This window comes from Galleria mellonella, unplaced genomic scaffold, assembly GCF_026898425.1.
Source record: "Galleria mellonella isolate WM207_F2 unplaced genomic scaffold, CSIRO_AGI_GalMel_v1 utg63, whole genome shotgun sequence".
Taxonomy (NCBI): domain Eukaryota; kingdom Metazoa; phylum Arthropoda; class Insecta; order Lepidoptera; family Pyralidae; genus Galleria; species Galleria mellonella.
Window position 1 is genome coordinate 8603502 of NW_026442130.1, and position 25053 is coordinate 8628554.

A 25053-nucleotide genomic window follows, 5' to 3' on the forward strand; every position below is an offset into this window, starting at 1 on the left:
TTATTTACAATTCATTAGTTCATCTATTATAAATAAACAATCTACATAGAAGGGCGGTCACGCGACTAAATACATGTTTATAGATCTTATTCCCTGTTTCTGTGGTTTCATTCACAGGCTTTCTTAAAAAAAGAAAACAAATTACTTTACCTACTCTATGAATAATTTTATTTGAAAACTAGCTATGCCCCGTAGATTTAGTTATATAAATAAATATATAAAGTATACTAAGTACTAACTTAAGAGATAACCTACCCATGTACCAAATTTCTTTCAAATCCTTATTGCGAGAAAAAGTACCGAACAACCATCTATCCGTGGCTACAAACTTTCTAATTTATAATATTGATAGGATTTTCATTAGCATAATATGTTTACATATATACATACACATTTATATGGGTTAGAAGCTATTAGTACTGTAAAATTTTTATCATAGTTCAGCCATTTTTATGTGAAAATTAGAAAACAAATAAAGAAAAAAATTTGTTTACTGCCTACGTACACAGTAATTGGTTCCAGATAAATCGGGACTGGAATTATTCCAATTTAATATATATATATATATATATATATATATATATATCATCTTCCTACCCTTATTTTAATTATGATTTGAATTAATGCAAAATATTCAACTTTTGTAACATAAAAACAAGAGGTTTACTTAAATTGAGATATTTACAGGCTCTGATTCTATCTATGTGTATGGTATATGTTGCTGTTCATTAAATAAGTACTTAAATGTAGTGTTATGGATCGTTATTTCAACCAACCATCAACTCCGCGTCATCCAAGCTATTAACCCCTTGCAATTAATTTATTTTCAAATGCCGTGAAAAGGGGTCGACTCTGTCCACATACAACAGGAATGATCGGGGGGGTGTTACTGGCGCCGATGTAGGCTCTGTGTATACACATATGGCCGGATATTAATGAGGCAATCGACGCTCGGACCCAACGGAACCCGATCGCATTAGGGCTCCAAATCGCCCATCCATTATAAGCACAAATATCGACGTGGGCATGTATTTGTATTAACTTTTATGGGATTTCGCGACGTTATATTACATCGTATATTAGAGAGCCTCCTCTCGCCTTGGTTTATTAACAATACCTACCCACGTTACAGCTCCCCGACGCCGTTCTAACATACATATCTACTTAAGCTATTTAATTTCTTTTTGATTTTTGTTCAAAGGCTATTCAACTATTTTAAAAATAATTCCGTATTTTATTTAAAGGCAAAGAGATATTTGACATTTAAACTAAAGACAGAATTAGAAATATTAAAAAAAATGGTAATGAAATAGTTGAATTACGTATAAACAAAAATGAAAAAGGATGCTTTTATTTCTTGTCATAAGTCTACTTGCTTTGTAAGCGATTTGCTGATATAGGTTCATTGATTATTTATCTACGTAAGTATTTTATAATATTTTTCATTTTTAGAATTTTTCACTATTAAATTATGAATATTATTCAATATGATGTACCTACACATAAAATATAGTTTCTAAATATAAATCCGACGTGATAATATTACTATTTATTCTAATAATTACATCAACAGCAAAACATTAAAACGATTTATCATTCGCACTTCTATTAATTCAGTGAAACAGTTGCCATTTATTTTACATAGTATTTACATAATTACCTTGTATTATTTGACATTATAATTTCTTTTATTATTACTATATATTTATTAGACGAATAAAACCTTATGAGACAGTATTCACATAGCATAACTTAAATTAAATATTTCTACGTACTAAGATCTTATATAATAATATCAATATGAAAATAGATAATTCTGAATAGTTAAGTCGAATATTCATCACGTAAACTTAATATTACCTAACTTATTTAATATTACTTAATTTTAAGCTCTCTATGGAGAAGGCCCACTGGTTACGGTATTTTGTTATTAAGAAACGTTAGTGTCAGTGCTGAAATTTATATGCAGGTTGTTTTAATAAGTAAAGTTAATTAATCTATTTAGATAATATTATTTTATTTACTTATTTATGCACTTTTTGTTAAATTTAATTTTAAATTTTGTGTTAAGTTTATGTGTTTTTTGTGTTTAACATATAAATTCAAATAAAAAAATATACAGTATACCGATGCATCAAGCACACAAAAAAGTAGATTAATAACATTCTCTTATGGGAAGTACTGTATCCTATAGTAAAACTTTCATAGGACATTATAGTCATGATTATTTACCGTTCTATGAATAAATCAATATATAACCACGTATTAAGTCAGAATGGCCATCCATTTGCCTTTCTTAATAAGGAAATCGAAGTAGGCCAGCCCGCTATTCCTGCCTCTGTCGTTAGTAGGTAGCTTTGAGGTTTCCTTTGAGTCCTTAACACAGCAAATAGCTATAATTCAAACTCGATCACCTCCCTTAACGATATTAAATTCATGACATAACAAAACGAAAGAAAGTAAACTAAAGTTGGTAATATTAGTCAAATGATGTTGTTCATGCCTGTAATGGGTAATAAAGGTTATTCTAGTAATTTAAAATATAAGTAACATACTATCCAAATCCTTAATTTGAAATTAAGTAACAAAATGTATAATAGATAGAATGTATGGGCGCATCTTAACAAAGTACCTAATAAGTATTAAAATATGACATTTGAATTTACTTTAAAAAAAAACGAACATTACTGGATAACGCTTGACTGCGTTCTTTGGTTCCCAAAATTTAATACCAGCTTAAAAGATTAAAGCGCACTCGGGTAAAAACTTGTATTTAGATTAGGTATGGATTATGGAGATAATTTAACATTCTGTTGGTAATGATCTATTTGAATAATCACTAGTGCTCTTCTGTAAGAGTAATTTTAAAACAAATTATTTGAAATGAAAATAGCCATTCAATTAATTAAGTAGCCGCGTAAATCCGCACCGTTAAAAAATATGTCCTTTTCCAAATGTTCCCAAATGTTCAACGGTTGCTGGGCAATTTGACTGAAAGTTCTCTAATCACAAGAGAGACTTCTTGGCTTTTTATTTGACACTAGTTGTATCCCACAGTTTTGCCTGTACACGTATCATAATTTTGATTAGCCTAATAAGCTTTTTAATACGATCTATTTATTACCAGCCCCCACTAGATGGAGTGACGACCTGAAATACATTGCAGAGAGTCAGTGGATGCAGGTGGCTCAAGACCGTTCTTTATGGCAGTCTATGGGGGACGCTTATGTCCAGTAGTGGACAAATAATGGCTGAAATAATGATGATGATGAATACGATCTTCCTCAAGAAATTAGCTATCCAACACAAAAAGAATTTTTGAAGTCCAACTGGTAATTTCTAAAATTAACACGTTTGAACAATTAAACAGAATTCCGCTCTGTTTCATTATAAATATATAATATTAATTATGGCATATTTCCTTACCTCGAACAGCAGGCTTAACTCTGCTCTTCAAGTCCGGACACTTAGGAGTTGACAACTAGCAACTTGTTAGTTAGGTACATAAAATGTTCCTACGGTAAAGGTTTCATGTAGTTTTTGTTAATGTTGAAAGCATAGTTACATTATATATTAAAAAATTATATTTCTTCTAATAGACATTAAAAAAAAGAAATTAAAAGTAGTAATAAATGAATCTTAAATATACTATAATAATGATATAAAAGATGTCACATATAAAAGAATATAAGTACATGTTTCGTCATATATAAACGTTCAAATATTAGGTGATTACTTAAAATTGTTTTTGATTACATTATTATAATTTTCATATTATTTCTACATTAGCTTTTTACCTATTACTTCGTACGCGTGGATTTCAGAAATAGGAAAACCAATGAGTTAGACGTAGTAGTACCAGGATATAACAACACAACAAATAATAAACAACAAACAAACAAAAATAAAAAAAAATAAAAACATATACCAGATTTTAAGTTAAACCTTCAGGAAACCAACGGTGAAAATTGCATCCAATTTGTTGTTATAATTTTTGCGTGATTCCGTAACAGACATATTGACAAATATACAAAAAATTTTGTTTTAGCAACTATTGGTAATATTAAGAACCATATTATTTTTCCCTAAATATCTCCTATGTGCATACATCGTCTAGTTATAATTTTATGAAATTAGTAAGATATAAATAAACTAAGGCAAATTGAAGCCATGATATCATTATCTTAAATTTCACTCGCAAATAAAAACATTTTCGTGAGATTATTTTTCCGTTAGAACAGAACATCTGGTCGAGATGAAATAGGAGTCCTGTTTGCTACCTTTCATCTTTTTATCCGATACATCCAATTAAGATATTTTATTAATATTCTGATATAATGTAAATGATACTAATGAAAAAATTGTGTTATATTTTTTGTATTATGTAATAAATTCTTATCGCTAATCTATATAACAGTTTAGAAATTGCCATGTTGTACTATAAAGAGAAATTATAGATTTGTACTGGTTCAGTGTTTTTGTATTATCTTGAATATACTTATGTTTTGCTTTAACGACAAGAAAAAACCATGGAATTTTTGTTTAAATTTTATTTTGTATTCATGCAATTTTTCTTCTAAAATTTAATTACTTCTATAATAGATTTTTCTGCTGTAATCATATCTACCTTAGTTAAATTTGCTATATCTTCTCAGTCATTATTTGTACAAATTTATTAAAACAGAAAAGTTTATTTCTCGAAGAGGGTTTTTTAATGAATGATAATGGAATGGCCATTCCGCCTGCGCTAACAGTATACGCCTAGCGGAGCACCAATGAGGGATAATAGGTGCGAACGAAAAGGCAGATAAGTTAGTCCATCGTGATGAATACACCTAGAATTCAGCACGATGATTTCCAGGGGGATCACGTGGAGATCAACTACCAGGATATATTGTTAGCAATGGGACTTGTAATCCGCATTACTAACAATCCCTTCCCTCCATTCTAGAAGAGGGTTAGGTTATTCAACATCACGATGTGTCCACGGGTGAACCCGGAGGATACAGCTAGTCATAATAAAATCTTATACCCAATATACCAAAAAGAGGAAAGAAGTCTATAATAGAATTGCGTGTACATATAAATATCACCAACATATAAAATAGATCAAATCTTGCTCTCTGGGATGGTGCATGTGCATAAAACATCACATAGTCCTAACCTCCATGTACGACAAATGAATTCTGTATTGGATACTGAGCATTATAATAATAATAATAGCCATTATTAACAATCTTACAATATAGTTATAATAATTTAGTTAATTGTTTGACACCGGTACGTGAAGATTGTCTTGCTGTCCAGCATAAGCCTGCCCTAGAGTTCGCCACTGAATGGGATTCTGTGCTTGTCTTTTCCAGGTGTGTCCCGCTATTTTTCGATATCGTCTCGGACACCACTCTGAGCATTAGTACTGAGTATATAGTTATATATACTTGGTTATATAAAGAGAGCTTAATACAATGTTATAATTCACTCTTTTATACTACTGGTTATTTGATTACATTAATTATTTTGTTTAATTCCGCTACCATTAGTAAGTGTGTGACAGCCAACACTCGAAAATTGACTACTACTATTACTACCAGAAGTTTCATAAACATATATAGTAACCATTAATCTCCCTGCATTTTTTCACGCACGTTTTGCAAAATGGCTATAACTAGTGATGTGGACTTCCACGAGATAATACGTAGTTCAGTAAAATCTTTTTATTCCATCAAAAGATGTAAACAAGCACCCAATCTGTCTATTGGTGTACTCGTAAACAACTGTGATGTATTTCATATAATATAATGTGATTTTTTTTGTGCAACTTCAAGTAACAAACAGGCTGTCTTCCTAATGTAGAGTAGTAATCGTCGCCTATACATATAAATAGTATTACTCTGTAACACCCATATTACCCACCGTGAGTTGTCATTCTTAAGAATTATGGTGACATCTCTACCGTGTAATTTTACTGCTATATTGGTTTGTTATATTTGTTATATTAATATAGAAGCTCTTAGTTTCTAACACCAAATATAAAGATCGGCAACACACAAGCAACTCCTCTCATGTTGCAGGTGTTTATGGGCGACTATAGCTGCTTTTAATCAGGTGAACCGCCTGCTCGTTTGCCTCCTGAACAATAAAAAATATTTTGTTAATTGATTGATTAAAGAAAGATGTTGATGGTAATACTTCTATTTTTAAATTACAGCTCACCTTCGCAGCGGTAATACCAATTTATTTTTCCACATCCTATATTATAACGGTGTAGCACCGTCCGCCCGGCAGCACGTGCGTCTGAAGTGAGAAATGAAACGCTATTAATTCTACACTCCTAGTATTTCCAACCAGCGAATTTTCTCAACACGTATTCACAACAGTAACGTTGTTTTTTATATATAAGCAATTTTTAGACGATGTAATTTCCCTACGAGAGAATATAGCTGGGGGATAGATACTATTTTTTGAGCGGCCATTTTGTTATCATATACATGGATAAGTTGAATGCTATATTTTAGATATATATTTCTAGATTTCTTGTTTATCTAAATATATACGAATAATTACTAAACAGTGGTTATCTTGTACAGTATAGATATTGCCTGTCTCCCTTAGGAGGCGTCCTATACGCGAGTCTACATGTTTCACCGCCCCCTTTATCTAGAACAAGCGACATGGAAACTTTTTAAAATACCTAGAGCAATGTCATAATATCTCTAAACTTATTTTCTAAGTGAGTAAATACAATAAAAGTAGATATGTTTGTGTAGTAACAGAAATTGGGTGTTCACTAAAAATAAATAATTGCCAAATAGTCACATCCAGAGGGAGTTTTGTACAAAAGCCTTTTAATATCTCTCTCGAACTAGCAAGTCTATTTTGAAATATTGTGTATTTCTTTTAGATCCCCTTGCAAATAAAATAGAAACGTTTTTTCAATTATTTCTGTTAATATGTATGTGGTAACTACTGATAAAACACTCCTTTTATAGTGGAGGCCTAAGTTCAGCAGTGGACAGTTAATGGCTGTTATGATGATAATAATGATATGCAGTTTAACAATATGTAAAATTATTCCATATTTTAAATCAGTGGCATTAGTTTACCATAAGATATAGTAAATAAAAGACATAACCCAAAAGATAATCAAGCTGAAGCAATGGGTTAGTCACATAGCTCGAAAAACCGACAAATTGATGGGGAAAAAAAATTCTTGAGTGGCGACCTCAGGTACAGGACAGGTAAACGCAGTCTAGGACGACCTCTCACTATGACTAGCAACGACTTCAAATGCATTACAGGGATTCAGTGGATGTAGTTGGCTCGATACCGTTTCTTATGGTAGTTTATGGGGAGGCCTATGTTCAGCAATGGACAGTCAAGAGACATGATAAAAAGAATAAACTAAATATTAGTTCATACTCACGTTTAGTTCATACGCTGCGATAGATATATAGACCGATGATCTAGTAATTAGATAGACGGATGGACTAACGAAGATTTTGGGTGTGGAACAAAAATGTTTGATTTATTTTTTAATATCTTGTCATCAAATTGAAATAAAAACATTTTTTGTTTGTTTGTACTGTAACTGTATTAGAATTAGACATAATCTTATATGTAATTATAATTTAAATAGCAATCATCTAAAATTGATTTTATTCACAAATGTAACAGTAACAGTATTGTATTACCATTTGTTTTTACGATCAGCGCTTTCTTGCAATAAGATCTCACTCTTGGGGCTATTAGGTTAGGTTAGGCTCAGAAAAGCGAGTAAACACAAAAATATGGATCTTATACTGCACATCGTGGTCACAGACATGTTTCGTAAGCTTTGAAAAATGAAGTAAGTATATAGATTTATTATATCTATGCATCAGAAGTTATGGCTGCTTCGAAAGTCTAGAATCGTTTAGTGCGGAGTCGATTTACGTGGAATTCCATAAAAAGTTGGCTCCTCAAGAACACCTGCGCCCAATTTCAGAGACGTTGGAGCTTCGACATTGCCTATAAAATGATCACTCTACCACATAGATTTACGAAACTTGAGAACTCGTGAAACTGCAATATAATCGTTGGATTATCGAAATTTATTTAAAAAAATTACAGCTATATTGTAATAATACAAGAATATTATCTGCTTTCAACTTCAAATAATAAATTTAAATTAGGGGGGGGGGGAGAAAAAAGGAGTGTGATGTCACTGGCACTATCTTTTCTGCACCATCTTTAATTTTCTTCCCAATTTGCTACGAATATTTTAAACTCTACTATCGGACTTCTCATTATTTACCCTGAACCTGTTTCTGTTAATATCCATTTAATGGTATATTCTATTAGAGAATTTTCTATAAAGACACGAATCAGAAACAATAAAAAAATTCATGCTAAGCTCCAAATTATATTTTAAATACACAGTTGGACTTAACGTGATGTAAAAGCCTTTACAGGTAAATAATATCTACTACTTCTTTACTGCTGACGTTTCGACGTGGATTGGACACCACGTCGTGGTCACGACAGGGCATGTCCCGCATCGTATTAAGCCCCAATTGTGTATTTAAAATATGTGGGAACAACGCGAAAGTTCAAAATTAAATACCAAATTGTTTGTAATTTTTTGACGCATATTGGAAAAAAAATATTTAGATTCAGTGGTACAACTCTTGCTGAAAATAAATCCAGTGACTACGATATTACTCAATAAAACTCTGATTGTTTTAACCTAAAAAAAGACTGAAGACTTAATAAATTGGCTAAATCAACACAAGTTTATTCCTTGTGTACATATTTGTAAGTTTATTTATTCAATCGTCTCTGAGTCTTCATATCTTTTTGTAAATAACTAACGTAAGTAAATATATACGTATAACGTAAGTAATAAGATACCTACAGATGTATTATTTATGATAAAATAAATTGTGTGAAAAAAATGAAATAAAAAACCTACCTATTATAAATGATGTTTATTTGGATAAATACATAGATGAATATTCCAAACTTATAATTGTATTAATTTTACACCCCTTTTTGCTTGTAAGATTAAAAAGAAATATCGAATAAGTCACTTGTCACTTTGCCATATCCTTCCTAAATATTTTAGTAGCTCGATGGCATATTTCAGAAAGCGTTGGGGACATGGCCGGCACGTTCCTTACCGCTCGGAAGCGGCCTAAATTAACAATAATGATAGTTAATGCGGTGTATTGATCTCGCATTAAACCACCTCTCGATACCCGCTCCATACAGTACCTGACCGACTACAACTACATATGAGTATTAGATAAAATCTATAGACGGTATGTCTGGACACTTGTCTCGCTCACTCGTATTAATGTATCCCATGTGGTTGGTATAAAGTTTCATATTGCAGTCTATATATTTGTACAGTATAATATATTTATAATTTTATCAAGTTATGACTAGATAACATACGTAGATGGAGCGTTAAGTAACAAAAAACGTTTGAAAAAGCTGTTGACTAATAAAAACTTATTGAAGTCCCTATGGTAAAAATTCATTACACATGATTAAAAAATAGGATCTTTTTAACAAAACCATTACGTATCAAAAAATAAATGACAATGGTATCATCATCATCATCATCAGCCATTATCTGTCTACTGCTGAACATAGGCTTCCCCTATGGACTGCCATAAAGAACGGTTCTGAACCACCTGCAATGCTATTATCACAGTCAAATTATATATGTACAGTCTAAAGAACCTTTGTTCGTTTACCATATTACTTAAGAATCGCGCTGTTGTTAATAGTGTCTCTTCCACTCATCATGATTTTCGACAAATCTCTTTAGTTTTTGGTACAACACGACACCAACTTTTTCCTTAATCTGCCTAATGTAACTGTGGCTTAGTCTTTTTCTTGTCTTCCTTCCTTCTTACCTTTTATTACAATATTCATAAGATCATCGTGCCGTCTCAAGTGTAGCAAATTTCCCCTTTTTGATTTTATTTACTTTGTAAATTTAGTTTTTTTTATTTTTTTACTTCCTTTTTTTTCAAACTACAACGACAGCGAGATATATCACATGTCTATTTCATTCATTCTACCTCGCTTTCCAAGAAGCGATAAACAGAATGTTCTCAGTTCCCAAGAGTATATCTGAAATAGGCACCAGATTCAAGGACAGTTTCAATAAACACTGTTACTACCATCTAAGTTTGAAAATATTACCGTAGAGCACCGTTCGTCAGAGTTTCCATCTGCTTGCCTTATTTTTAAACGCTTTAAAAGAGAGAGGTTCATTTCTACATTTCTGAAGTACTTGTACACTTACGTGGAAGTAATTAGTATTGAAACGAATAACTTAACTGAATTAATGTTAAAAACAATAACGATGTATTATTAGCAATATATCTTACTAATAAAAAGAATTTGTTCACAGATAAAGTTCCAAAGTCCGTGAAATCTTTATGCGGTTGAATGGTTTTAAAAGAAATTTGATACATAAATGGACTAAATTTTAATTGAATTTACAATTCATTATTCCAATTTACGCAGGAAAATCCGTCTTATAGCTTACTTACGCTGTGTGACGCAGATCGACTTCTCGTCCGTTATAAACAAATATTTACATAAATTATGTACTACAATTTCAAACTACAACATTAATGATAATTTTCGAAGTAAATCCAATTAAAACGTTAATTTCTTTTACAGGAATTTTGTTACAAGCAAACAAGATTTTACTAATATTATTATTATTATTAATCGAAGTCAATATTGATATCTCGTCTACTGGATAAAATACAAAATTGTATACCAAAACATTAAATATTACCTTGTTTAAAATAAGCTACAATATTATAGGTACTTTTCGAAGTAAATCCAATTAAAGCCTTGTTTTCTTTTATAGGAAAGTCGGGAAGATGAAGTTGTGCGCGTATTTGCTGCTGAGCTTCTTGGGTAAGTCCGTTCTTATATTATATATTATGCTGACATTTTATTAAATTTCCCCTAAAATTAATCCGTAATCATCTTATTTAAATAAGAAAATATCTTAATTAATTAAGTACATCAATTTTAATTAAATTTGGAAATATTCCACTTATTTATATATGTAATATTAAACTTATTCTTTATAAAAAAATGCTTACAGGAATAAAAATAATTTTGATACTGTAGACATTTTTTTATAAATACATAAGCATAAATTTGGTTTTTATATGAAATACCTTTCTTTAAAGAACCAAGGCAAGAATGTCTTTGACACGCATTCTTATGGAACCTTAGCTATAAGAAATGGGTTGAGATAATATTTCTACGACGTAGCCATACACCTATTGAAATTCTAACTTGATTGCTCATATTATTTGAAGAATAGATTCAATTTTCCCATATATTTTTTTTTATTTTATATACGGTAAATATTTTTTTTAAACACGAAGGTAACAAGCATAAACATATAGCACGTCTGATTGTAAACAGTTACCGTTCCCTATGGATGTCTGCTATACTAGCAGTATTATATGCATATTGCCGATCCTGAAGAAACCCTTTTTGAAGACCCCCGTATTGTAGTCTCCAGGGAAAGCCTCGGCAGGGAGCTCATTCCACAGCTTGAGTATTACCGAGAGGATAAAATTATCATGACCTAATTACATTAAACATGAGATGACTCTGTTTGTTTCCTCTACCAAATAAAATAGATATATAAAAATGGCAAAATCTTTCCCTCACACTTACTTTCAAATGGAACAATAGCTCAGACAATAGCTTCAGTTTGTAATATAACAAAGTTTTATCTATATTTTGTTGGTGGTCTAATAATAATTTATATCAATGTAATATCAACGTAAAAGTAATAGATTACTAGGCAGTCGTATTTCACTATTTGGAATATAATGTAATGGAAGTAATTCTAGAAACGTTCTGTATTACGTAGGAGTTGATACGTTTCTAGAATTGTCTCATGAGCCGTGAAATACGAATAAGAACTTTTCACATTATTCGTCCTTTATATAATGTAATTATGTATACAGACAGAGCATAATCGTTAATGCATTTACGACAAAAGTTAGCCGTTACTAATTTCAAGATGATGTTCCGTATGCTTTATTTCGTGGTGACATTCCTCGTAATACAAACTTTCATCGTTTTCTCCAGGGCTACCAACTTAGTGGGGACCGCAAATCGCTTCTTTGATCTTGACACTGCCTTTGACATTTAACGGTAACCATTCTCAAGGAACAAAAGGTGGTGGTTCTCAATTAGTTTTTATTTTTCTTTGTATTGTATATACGTTATAACGTTGCGACGTCAATTCAGAATAATATTGATTTTAATAATTCTTTTTGCAAACAATACAGTTTTTTTCGTGTTAGTCTTTTGTGTGGACAGAAGTTGCTATTTTTGTTTGCGAAACCGATAAGTGTAAACAAATTAATTTTCAATCTTATGTCGCCATTACTATATGTATTATATTTACTTTAATATAAAAATAGAGAAAGTATCAACAAAAAAATAATTTTATTACAATTAAGAGAAGTTTTATAAAGTATAGGTGAACAATGTTGAAACTTTCTATTTAGTATGCTTTTACTTTGTCAAATATATCAATTAATGCATACGTTAATATGTATACATATACTGCCTTTATACGGGATTGTTTATTTAAGTATTTATTTATAGGATCATCAACATAAGATATAGCGAAGCATTTCAATACAATACACTAGTGCATTAGGACTAACTGTTCTTACATTTACAAGCAACCAGAAAAATTAATAAAATTTTAATATTATTTTAATTTTATTATTATTTTAAAACACTATGATTTTCACTAAATAGTTTAGATTAACGTAACTTTTAATAGCTTTCGAGTTTTGTTTTTGGTCCAGGTAAATTTATCCGACAATAAGTAGCCGTTCCCATTAAAATAATGTCGGAATCGGGTGAGTTCCAACTATAAAAGTTTGATAGGTAGCTTTGTTTCGATACGGGTGTGGTTTATAGTTGTTCAGATTTTATTTTTTGATAGCTATTTTTATTAGTAACTTATCCTACTAATACAACGAATGTGAATGCTTGTCTCAATATTTATTTATATTTTAAATAATATCACATTAGAAAAAATTATAAGTGACTTTATGATTTTAAAATGGCAAACAAACTAATGGTCCAGCTTATGGAATGTGATAATCGTCACCTATAGATATGAAGAGCACTACAGTTCCTATGAGGATTAAGAGTATTTTGTTTCTGAAAATGTGTTTTACAACCTTTATTTTTAATCTATGTTAACTAGTATTTTTATTTGTAAAGAACATACATACATCTGTATCATTACCCCACTCTATTTAAATTCCATGAATCTGCAGAAAATGACTTCTTTTAAAGATACAATATTTGTAAGAACAGCTTGTTACTTCTAATTATTTTACACCTACTCTTAGTCATTAGACAATTAATTTGTAAAGCGCTAATGCGCTTTACTTTTAGAAAAAAGTAAATATTAACGGTAATACACTGTAATATACTCAGATATAGAATGTGGTTGCTTTGTAGTTTGTATGAGCATATTCCTTTATATGAGGCCGTTAGTACTTCTGCAATGCCTCTGGTGTTGCGGGTGCTCATGAATGGCGGTAGTCACTTACCATTAGGTGAACTGCATGCTTGTTTATGTTATAAAAAAAAGTGGGAAATTCTAGTGACTTTTATTGATTATTTTCTACGATTCAACTTTCTACAAAATTTTATGTTTTTAAGTAGTTAAATATTAAACGGTTCGAGCTGTATGGCTGTATATACACTGTTTTAATAAAAAAAAAAAACAATATTGTACCACAAAATACTAAATTATTTAAAGTCTTTAGTATTCTGCAATTCATATGTTGAAAGTGAATTTTGGACTTACAAACGAGCAAAATAGGTTTGCGCATTCGACTCAGTTCAGTTCGGGCCACGTTCCGCCGACGGCGTAAAATTAGTACCTAACTGCAAACACATAAACTCAACGTCTGACAGCTGAACCCCTAGGAAACTTGCAGTTAGTGTCGGTATCTATATTGTCATGTTTGGAACAATGCTTTCAAATAGACGTTAGATGGCGTAGATGGTCTGCTGCATTAGACGACCAGTTTAGTTAAAGTTTTGATAGATATTCGATTTATTATAAATACGTGCACTTGCATAGGTGCTTATTGTTTGTTCTATAACTATTGTACTCAAACTCGCGTGAGGGTGCCGCCCTCTATCGTCAAGAGTTACGCAAACTCAATATATACACTACATAATACATTATATATAAATACCCCTTTGAATTATTTAGCAAGTACATTTTTTTCAATAGTATACTTAGTTCATGAATTTAAAAATTTAGAGGTATTGTCTGGTATTTGATTGTATAATTCCCTAACTGTAGTTAATCGTAACTGAGCTGTTATAAAAACATTTATAATTAGGTTATTAAACTATTTATTGTTGTAATATATTACTTACTGCATGGTGTTCTTCACGATTTTCATTACGTAATTAACACTACTTCAGTGTTGCTATAATTAAGATTTTAAATAATTATCCAAATAAACTACAATATTCAGTAAAAAAAATCAAAGTAATTTTATTATTAAAAGTTTCATCAATGCGGTTATTATTTATACAATAAAATGTAAAGTAGCATACTTAAATGTTATAATGTGAATTAATTTACTTCTAAGAGGAGTTTCTCTCATGTTTCTCTCAATAACGGCTGTTATAGCATGAAGTTAAGATTCCCAAAGGTATGAGAAACAGTAACAAGTAGCAAACAAACTTATACTAGCTGACAAGCACTAGTCGAGGTTATGAGTACTTTTCACACTGATGTCTATAGGTGTATTAATGGTCAACGCATATATTGTTGCGTATTATTTAAAAACAAATCGGATATTTATTTATAGCTAGCTAAATTCGCGACTCTTTTCACATGACATTGACTTCATAACTAATATAAGGATGTAAAAATTTACAAAGATATTTGAATGTTACTTAATCACATCTATAGATGAATGGAAGTCAATGAAATTTGGCACACAATGTACCAAAGGTATCTGTAGAGTATAGCAACACGGGAAAATTTTATACAAAAGTCGTCTGCAAAGCAACTGCGTTCCGGTTTGAAGGAACTTGTCTGTGAAAGTATGGAAGTAGAAAACTTCGGTTTTCGGAAATGGCAACATATAAGAAATAACATGAGCGTCATAGTGTATCTGTAATCTCCAAGGTGCTATTAATGTTTATCACTATCGGTTGCTACTTTTTTATTACAACATGGTTTTCCTTTTGATCTTACCTCACCTGATGGTATATGATGATAAATTACTTTGTGGGCTATCAAATTATTTGCTATTTTAATTTGCATAAAAACATATATATTATATACTAAATTAAAACATTGAATATATTTACCTCAATTTGTGAATGCAAAACCCTGGGCTACAGCTAGTATCTATGTAATAATACTTCGACAAGGCCAAACAATATGACTCTCTTTGAAAATTTTTAATGCACCAGTGAACCGTATTTTATATATAAATCCAGTTGCAACCATGTCTGACATCTTGCCGCTCCAATATTGTAACATACAAAACGAAATTTAATCTAAAATTTTCCTTTGAGAATCTTTAAGAAATTCCTTCTTTTATTATCGCCCATTGAACAACTGGTGTTGATTTTTATATTAAAGGCATCGCATAAGAAAGGTTTATCGAAATTCAACCCCTAAGGGGTAGAGAAGTTAACATAATTATTCTATTGGAACTCAAAACGTAGGATATACCAAGACTTCACTGCCAAGAACTGATAAAACGCGATTAAAAAACAAAACGCTTTAAAAAACCGGGACCATAGTACACAGTTATGTTTCAAAACGTTAAATTTAAAGTCGATTGCTTGGGTACCTCTGTCTCATTCGTATTTCAACCGTGAACCAGTTGTGTTTGCATGGCTGTGTTTGGGTATAACACCTGAGTCCTCAGGAATGGCAACGCATGGGGGGTATCATGGGCGAAACAGTATACTCTGTTATGTCCATGGTACTGCTCATGTCTATAGGTGATGGTTATCACTTTCCATCAGGTGGGCCGTCAGGTTGTTTGCCATTCTAAGTTGTATAAAAAAAAAAACGTTAAAAATTAATACCAATAGAGCAAGTTTAAAATTTATAGTTATAAAAGTTCACTCCATTCATAGACTCAACAACGATTGAGTTTATTACATTAATCATTGAAGAAATGAACGTTTTAATTAATATATGAATTAATTAATCATTGAATTGATGACAAAAGTAACATACGAAGTAATTAATGTGTTAATGGATGAATGAACGAAAGAATGAATTAATGTATACTCCGCAATATGACTCTATATTACACATTCACGTGTTTCTTTTTATACCTTTAGGATAAATCAGGTTTCCATTCTCATTGTTAGTAAATGTATTGAAAAGCACTGTTGCTAAACCGTATGAAAAATGTATGTATTACAGAATATAAAGTTATTAGTCCCCAGTCCAAACGGATTTCTCCCTTCATTTCATCGAGGTCTTTATTATATTCGAAGTTTGCCAAGCATATTAATATGTTAAAGCCTGTTGCTTTACAGAGCCTGTAACTTGCTTAGACTGTATGCATATCTTTAAAAATATTTTCTTAACAAACATAACAAATCAGCCATTTCAAAACCGATGCTGTCTGTCTGTTTATTAATTTTGGATTTGTATTATATGAGCCGTTAACTATCCACTGCTGAACATAGGTTCCCCCGTAAGAAAGGTTTTGCCAGTAGTTGTTACGCTTGGCAGGGGGGTTAGCAACCACAGTTTGGCCTTTGGTAACGATTTGAAAGAGACGCTGCTGTCAATCTCTCGACCATAAGCATCGGAAAAAAAGGGCTGATCTATTCTATTGGATCTACACAGTTACATGTTTATTATCATATTAAATGATATGGTTATTAGTCATAATAAAATACCCAAACAGATTTCGACGATATTTTATGATCAAGTACATATTAGCCCAATTTACTGACATACAGAATCGCGGGAAACCTTCAGATTTAGCTTGATCTTTCTATATCTCTGAGTATTTGCCTTGCAATAATTTTGCTGAAATATTTACTGTACCTCATAACAGCATAAAATATGAATCCAACATCTACACTAATGTATAGAAATGGCAATAATAAACATCCATTCAAATTTTAAACCTCGCAGGCCTTTCATGAGAGACAAAAGGTATAATTCCGCATAATTAACGAGAAGACTAACAATTTTAATGACACGCCTGAAAAGTGCCGGACGATGTTAAAGCTGTTATTTCAATGCCGATGGATTACGGGATGGCGATTTCGAGCAACGATTCGACGGAGCTCAAAAGTCATTCATTGTGGGAAAACACTGAATAAGTAAGATAGGAATTGGTTTACTACTTTATATTCTGATGCTCAATTAATTTAATACCAGTATACCTACAATAATAAATAACTTGTTTCTTGTTTATATGTATTTTTTTACGAAAAGCATGTCATATCATCCTTTAACTGTCCACAAAGGGGGGTTTGCCAATAGTTGTCACGCTTAACAAGCGGACTGGCAACCACAGTTAGTTTTTGGAGATGATTTAAGAGGGACGCTGCTCGCCCCGCTACCCGTCCCTCGCCCTTCCTAAGTCGACTCTTACGACACCCACGGGAAAGGAAGGGGTGGCCTATTCGACACCGGGACTACACGGCGACCGTAAACGTATCAATTCCTATGAATTAAAACGTTTCACAATCGCAACAGAACTAAACCTCAAATTATTTAATATTGACATTATATTTTCATTGACAATGAAATAGAATAAGTTACTATTAAATCCACATGAATTCACGTGAGCTATTTGAGTAAACATACTTGAAAGTTACACTAAGTGCCTTAAATTTTAAGTAAATTTCATGTCCGCTCCTCGGTGACGCCACTCGAGTGGATTTGAGATATTTATGCTGCATCCGAAGTTGTTGGTGAGCGGGATTTTCTCACATGATTACCCGCACGCCAAATGTAGTCTGAATATGCAAATATGACAAATTCTTGTGCTTATGTACTTTGCTTCAATGATCTATTACATTACAAAGAATATGTTTTTGAATACTTTTTATTTTTATTATTTCTTGTTTTAGTAGTAATCATACATGTGTAAACAACTCTATTTCTTATTTTTCGTCTATTTTCTGTTGTTTCAACTCAAATTCTTTATTAGTTAAAGTTATTTTATACCACAATTATAGCAGTCTAAACTCTTTTAAATACACGTGTTCTAACTGGTATAATATACAATAGCTACTACTTATTTGTGTTATATGTAATGTTACTATTCATTATACTGAACTCAGAGACAAACCAAATTATTCACATATTTTTTTATACCACTGAGGTGGCAAACAAGCATACGGCCCACCTGATGGTAAGTGGTTACCGTAGCCTATGAACACCTGCAATACCAGAGGTATTACGCGTGCATTGCCGACCCTGAAGAAACCTCTTTACCCCCCTTTTGAAGAAATATTTATTTATCATCAGTAAAGATAAAAATAAGTCAAGTTTATTTCCAATTATAATAATTTGTTTTGAATAAGAGACATTAATTTATTTGCCAAATATTTTTATTGAGAAATATAGTGACGATGTTTGTGGTACATAACCAGCTTCTAAGCAACCCACGGATATTACAATGATTGTTATTAATAGATGCCTATAAGCTGGTTCTTATATTCGTATAGATTAATACATATATATATCACTACCGGTTTAACTTACATGTAACGATTTGGTTGTATTTGATTTAATTTAATTGTAATTTGACCTTTCATTCTTAATCTTCTAAATTATATTAAAATATAAATTGGTAAATAGATATGCATCAATTCAAATTCAGTCATAAATTTTGGTGTGATTTATAGGTTATGTCGTAAATAAATATATACAGGGTGGATAAAATCGATATCATTAGCATCTTTTTAAAAAAATATTCTATCAATGTAACTAAATATTTTTCCCTAAGGGTCGAAACATTACAAAAAACTCAAATTCCCATCCCTGTCAAGTTACTATGAGGGGTTCTCAATTTATTGTCGTTTTTCGACCCATGTTTCTTTAGAAAAATTGTTCGGTTAAAATTTAAAAATCTTCTTCATTTATCAAAATTTGTCGATACGACTAGTTTTTACCTGCGTCTTCGTCCGCATAACCGGGATATATTTACTGATGGGGTAAAAAGTAGCCCAATTATTCCTCCATGGGATTTATAGCGATTGATTAAGCCGTTAAGATGCCAGGAGGTAACAAATAAACAGTCACTTTCACAGATATAATACTAGCTGTATTCCGCGGCTTCGCCCGCTTGAATCAATATTTAAAATATACTTAGTGCTAAGTTGTATATAACATACCCGTGTACCAAATTTCTGTGTGTGTAGCAAAAATCACAAGTGATGGTATAAACACAGATGGTTTGTGCAATGAAAATTCCCTAAAGAGTACACATGTACCTATATTTCCCCACTTGTATTCCTATCACGTTCCAATAGTTGGGTAACTCGTGCCAACCATCAGGGCGGTATATCATTTTTATTTTAAGCTCCTTCTTTAAGTTGACCACGCCATAATTCATATTAAAGTTAATTGAGCGAGTACCTACGAAATTGCAAACGATTCCGTTTTTGTGTGATTTTTTTTCTTTCAAACCGTTTTAGCAAATAAGTTTTTTGTTGCTTACCTGATGGAAAGTGGACGATATGTAATCTGCATTAGGGTATTCAATTTAATCGAGGTTTTGGATCAGCCGTTAACTGTTTACTGCTGAATATAGACCTCCACATTAATAAAAGTTTTGCCGGCAGTTTCCACGCTCAACGGGCGGATTGGTAACCGTAGTTAACCTATGGTGATGTCTTAATAGTCGCTTATTACTACACCCACGAAAAAGGAAGGAGTAGTCCATTCTATACCGGGACCATACGGAGGTTTATTTTACTTCACGAAATTTCGTATAGATCGACATAAAATTACACAGATCGAGTCCGATTTATCCCATTTTAAGTATAGATATATATGTTTTTTTCTTTCTGGTTTTTCTGTTTTTAGAAGTTTCCGTATATAGCTCTACAGGTTTCTATTTTTTACAATATTTTGTTGAAACTTCATGATGGAACTTGATTATGTCAGTTCCATCTACTATAATTAAAACTAAATATTAAGTAGAATGCGTTTCATATTTTGCTTTTGTTTAAATATCAGAGTATCATTAATATATATATATATATATATATATATATATATATATATATATATATATATATATATATATATATATATATATATATATATATATATATATATATATATATCTTGATCTTATGGTTATTATCTATGATCTTTTTACATGACAGGCGGCTTTACCTGGATGAATTAGGATACAAATTTTTACATATATATTTGTACATTTTAATGTTAGTGTTTAAAGGATAATAAAATTGTATACTGATTTAATTTTGTTAAAGTTTCTATTATATATGTATAAGTAATAACGATAATAGAAAGAGAAAAAATTGATTCGCGACTCAATTAAAAAAAAGTTCAAATTACATGAACACTCTTAGTTACTATATCTTCCACGTTCATTTAAGAGTTTTAAAGAATTCTCACAGAAAATATAGTCTCGAACATTCTCTAGTTTAATATAAACTCTTTGCTGTAGAAATATAAAAGGTACTCAAAATTTAAACTACTATACCTATTTAATAAGCGGTTACAACTTTACCTCTCCTACTTAGATAGATACTTACTGTAAAAAGAATAAGTTATAGTCACTATTCACTCATACGAGGGATAATTCTTGACATACTTTTTTAAGTACCAAAATAAAATACATAGGATTAAATTATATATAAATATATATATTCTTTTGTCTGTACAAGTCAACGATTAAGGTTGGAGTTACCTACTATCTTGAATCTAGAATCAAGTTTAAAAAGATTATGAAAGCGTACACAATTATCCATGAATGCAGGTTAACAAAGAAGTAATGTTTTTATATTTAACGAAAATTGGAAGAATAGACGCGTTCGCTTATTAAGAGTGGTTTGCGCACACAAATCCATGAAAATTCGCATATCAAAATCTAAGTTAAAAACAAAAGTCATAAATATTTAGAATCGGTCTTAAACTAAAAAGACAATACATATATAAATTTATGTGTTATACTGAACAATACATAAACTTGTTTGTGAACGCAATCGAGTAACAAAAAAAATTTTTCAGCATGTTTAAACAGAAACTAAAAGAACAAATATGTATTTCTTTGCAATAAATTCGCATTAATAAAATGGCAGATTTTAGCTTCCACACACATAAAATGTCTCATCTAAACTATTTAATTATAATTTTCTATTTCAGATATAACTTAGTAGACACGCCCTTCAAAAATTTAATTCTACATGTGCAAACTGATGAATTTCAAAACATATACAACCTGGTAAATTTTAAAAAGATTGCAATTTACATGGAGTCCGAGCCTTGCATGTCAAAGTAATTAAAATTATAATATACCAGAAAAAAAGGGGGGAATGGACGTGACGAAAATAAGGGACCAAATGAATTAACTTTACGACCTTTTTTTATTACTTTAATTACTTTTCTACCTACTCCCTTACGTGCTTTAAGTGCTAAGTAAAGATTTTTAGCTGTCAAAAATGTCGGTCGGTACGCAAGCAAATCCACGTGATTTACATTTTTATGAACAGTAAAGTCAGTAGGTGCATCATTGTCTATAAATGATGCCACTTTTCATAAGCCTTCATTGTCATGTGACAAAAAAACATATCTACTAATAATAGTAGATATGTTTTTTTGTCACATGCTAAAACATAAGGGCAATGCAATATCTATCGAAGCATGACTAAGTTTATTAATTTATGCACTTATAAAAATTTATTCCAACAACTTGTTTAGGCATATTTTTTATATTCTGTATTAATCCCTCTTTTTAGAGGCTATATAGAACAGAGCATCTATTAAAAGTTTCAAGGCATGCAAAAAATATGTCGTCAACGTCGTAGCCAGGGAAACGGTAGAAGCGTTAAAATTTCTACTTTAATAGCGAAGGCATTTCCTTTTATTTTCTGTGGAAAGGGAATGTGTTCATACCATCCCGTAAGTTTGAGAAGTTATTGGCATGTCCAATTCAGCTGACCTTAAACATCCAAGTGCTAGGTAGGCATTATGTGCAAATGGCTGTGAAAGGTTATACTCCTTTATCCGGTACGAATAGAATAGGTAATTAGAATAGATTCGTATTAGAAAGTAACTAGTATACTCTAATTGAAAATCAGCTTATTTACTTTTAAACCAACTACAAAATAATAGGGAGTAATGGTGAGAATGTTTAGATATTTATATTTTTAAAATATATATTTGCCTATAAAATATTTAATTGCTTGTGTATTCATTGTAATTATGACACGTGGTTAACAATCAAACTAAATACGTTTACGCCTTAGCCTTGACGGTGTAATATCTCGGTTCCAACAACTTTCGGGTATGTCCCATTAATCTGAACTAACGTAACATTTCCCGAATTCGAGTGTCATAAACTTTTCGAGCATTACATCATCACAATCTCCACGGATATAATCTGTGGCATATCCGATCCGAATACGCATTTACGCGGTCGTGGAATACAGACGATTATCATAAACGGCGGGAGCGCGACGTTTTCGTCATTGAACGTGCGCCATTAAGTCGAACGGGTGGCACTATGGTGGCTGGAAGCGAAATGGTTGTTCTTATCATCTTATTATATGTCTGTAACTGAATACTGAGATTTAAACTAATAATCCATACGCTTTACATAGAGTGATATTGAAATCATTCATTACCATCATTATTAAGGAGTCTGAAAATGTTTATTTAAAAAAAAAAATTGTTTAAAGTGTGACGAAAATTGTTAAGTGATAATGCAGAATAGGTATTTTTTTTAACGCATGATAATGGAATAATAGCTCCGTCTGCACTAACAGTATACGTTGGCAGGGCAATGACGTGAGAATGAAAAGGCAGGTCAATTTTTTTTAATGGGTGATAATAGAATGGTAACCCCGCCTGCGCTAACGGTATACGCTGGCGGGGCACCAGTGAGGGATGGTAGATGAGAATGAAAAAAAGGCAGGTCAGTTAGCCCATCGTGACGAATACACTTAGAATTCAGCACGATGGTTTCCAGGCGGGACCACGAGGAGGTCGACCTGGTTGGATATATTGCTAGCAATAGAGCTCTTAGTCACCATTACTAACAATCTCTTCCCCCCCCAGGCAAGTCATTGTAATGAAAACACATTCCCTTTTTAAAAGGCCGGCAGCACACCTGCAATGCCGTAGGTGTTGTGGGTGATCATGGGCGGCGGTAGTCACTTACCATCAGGTGAGCCGCATGCTCGTTTGCCTCCTGTGTTGTAAAAAAAAAAAAAAAAAAACATGGAATTCAACATGATAGTTTCCATAGTTTGTAGAAAGGGCCACGGGGAGTTAGACCTGTTAGGGTATATTGTTAGTAATAGGACTGATAATCCGCATTACTAACAATCCCTTTCCAAGGGGAATAGGTACTGTCAAACCTGTAGGGCATCTCATGCGTGCCTAATCCTGAAGTCTATTAATGTATCTCCGTACCTTGTATTGTCAGTGTTATTTTTGGCTGACAAAAATACAAGGATGCTGACTATTGCCGACATTATATAACCTTCGCAAAGTAAATCGTATCCATTATTTACAAGATAAACTAGTTGTGAAACATTTTATTTATCTCCGTTACATAAAGTACAATGGCACAAAAATAATAAGTAAATAAAACGGCGCACGTCTTAGGCCAAATAATAAAACGTGGTACATGCCGGCTTGTGTACCAAATATTCAGTTAAGGTTGGATATCTTAGAGATACAAAGCGTACGTGACCGGTAAACTGAGTCTTGGACATCTATTTATACTTAACAGACATAAGACCATCCCATCATAATTCAATATTATGATCAAACCTTCGCGGACGGCAGTTTTAGTTGAATGGATCTATTGACTTTTATTTGAGCAACTGGCTTTTATATCATTTATTTTATTGAACGATTTTTATTCCTATTTTTACGAGATATTAATAGTACCTCAGTGGTGTGGGGGTTTAAGGTAACACACTGCCTTCTTATGGTAGTAGATTCGATCCCCGCTTTATACAAACGTTTGAATTATTGAGTATATGTATGTATTGTTCTGGGTATCTTCTATATAAACCTAATATGCTTAACTGTGTATGTATTATTTACAATAAAATCTTTACATGGATGTGCTTAACAACTTCTGCTTGATTTAAGACTAGATTAGAGACTAGACTAGAAAAGCACCACCTGCTTTATCTAGAAATATTATTTTATCTGAATAAACAATTTAATGTCTCAATTAAATTAAATTAAATAGACTACTTTATTGTAATTCATGTAGCTAAAGCAGCAGGGTGGGTATAGCTAGTAATTTAATTTATTAACATTATATTATAATTTCATAATAATATTTTATTAATTAATTTATACATGTACATATTTATTGTAACCGAAACAGTTTATTAATTAAACAGCATTTTGTATTTAACAAACTTTGAAATGAGACCTTATTCTATATAATCAGGACAATATATCAGCGTTTTCCAATTAATTAATCTTCAAACATATGCGAAGATGAAGTATCAGTCGTACCAAATTCAATTATCTGAAACCATTGTGCTTATACAATTACAAACACGTGTTACAAAGTATTTTACATACATATATATTTTATTAATATTTATACTAATTTTATACTATAAAAATTTTTCTTATATCTAAGCCGATAAAAACAAATTCACTAGTGCCATGTTTTTAATTAATAATTGAATATTTTTTATTATTTTTGTCTCTAGACGACGTACTCCAAAAATTACAATTACATCACTTCTATAATTTCACTAAGGTTTTTTTAAATTTATTTACATATT

General features: G+C 31.5%; 1 protein-coding gene across 4 annotated transcripts in view; it reads left to right on the top strand.

The window, feature by feature from the left end:
* The window catches only part of LOC113521564 (cell adhesion molecule Dscam2), a 195634-nt gene that overhangs the window by 28866 nt on the left and 141715 nt on the right, over positions 1 to 25053 (top strand). For all 4 annotated transcript variants that reach the window (XM_031909804.2, XM_052899809.1, XM_031909805.2 and 1 more), the window contains exon 2: positions 10877 to 10926. In XM_031909804.2, the coding sequence (XP_031765664.1) occupies positions 10877 to 10926 (50 nt within the window). The remainder of the gene's footprint in view (positions 1 to 10876; positions 10927 to 25053) is intronic.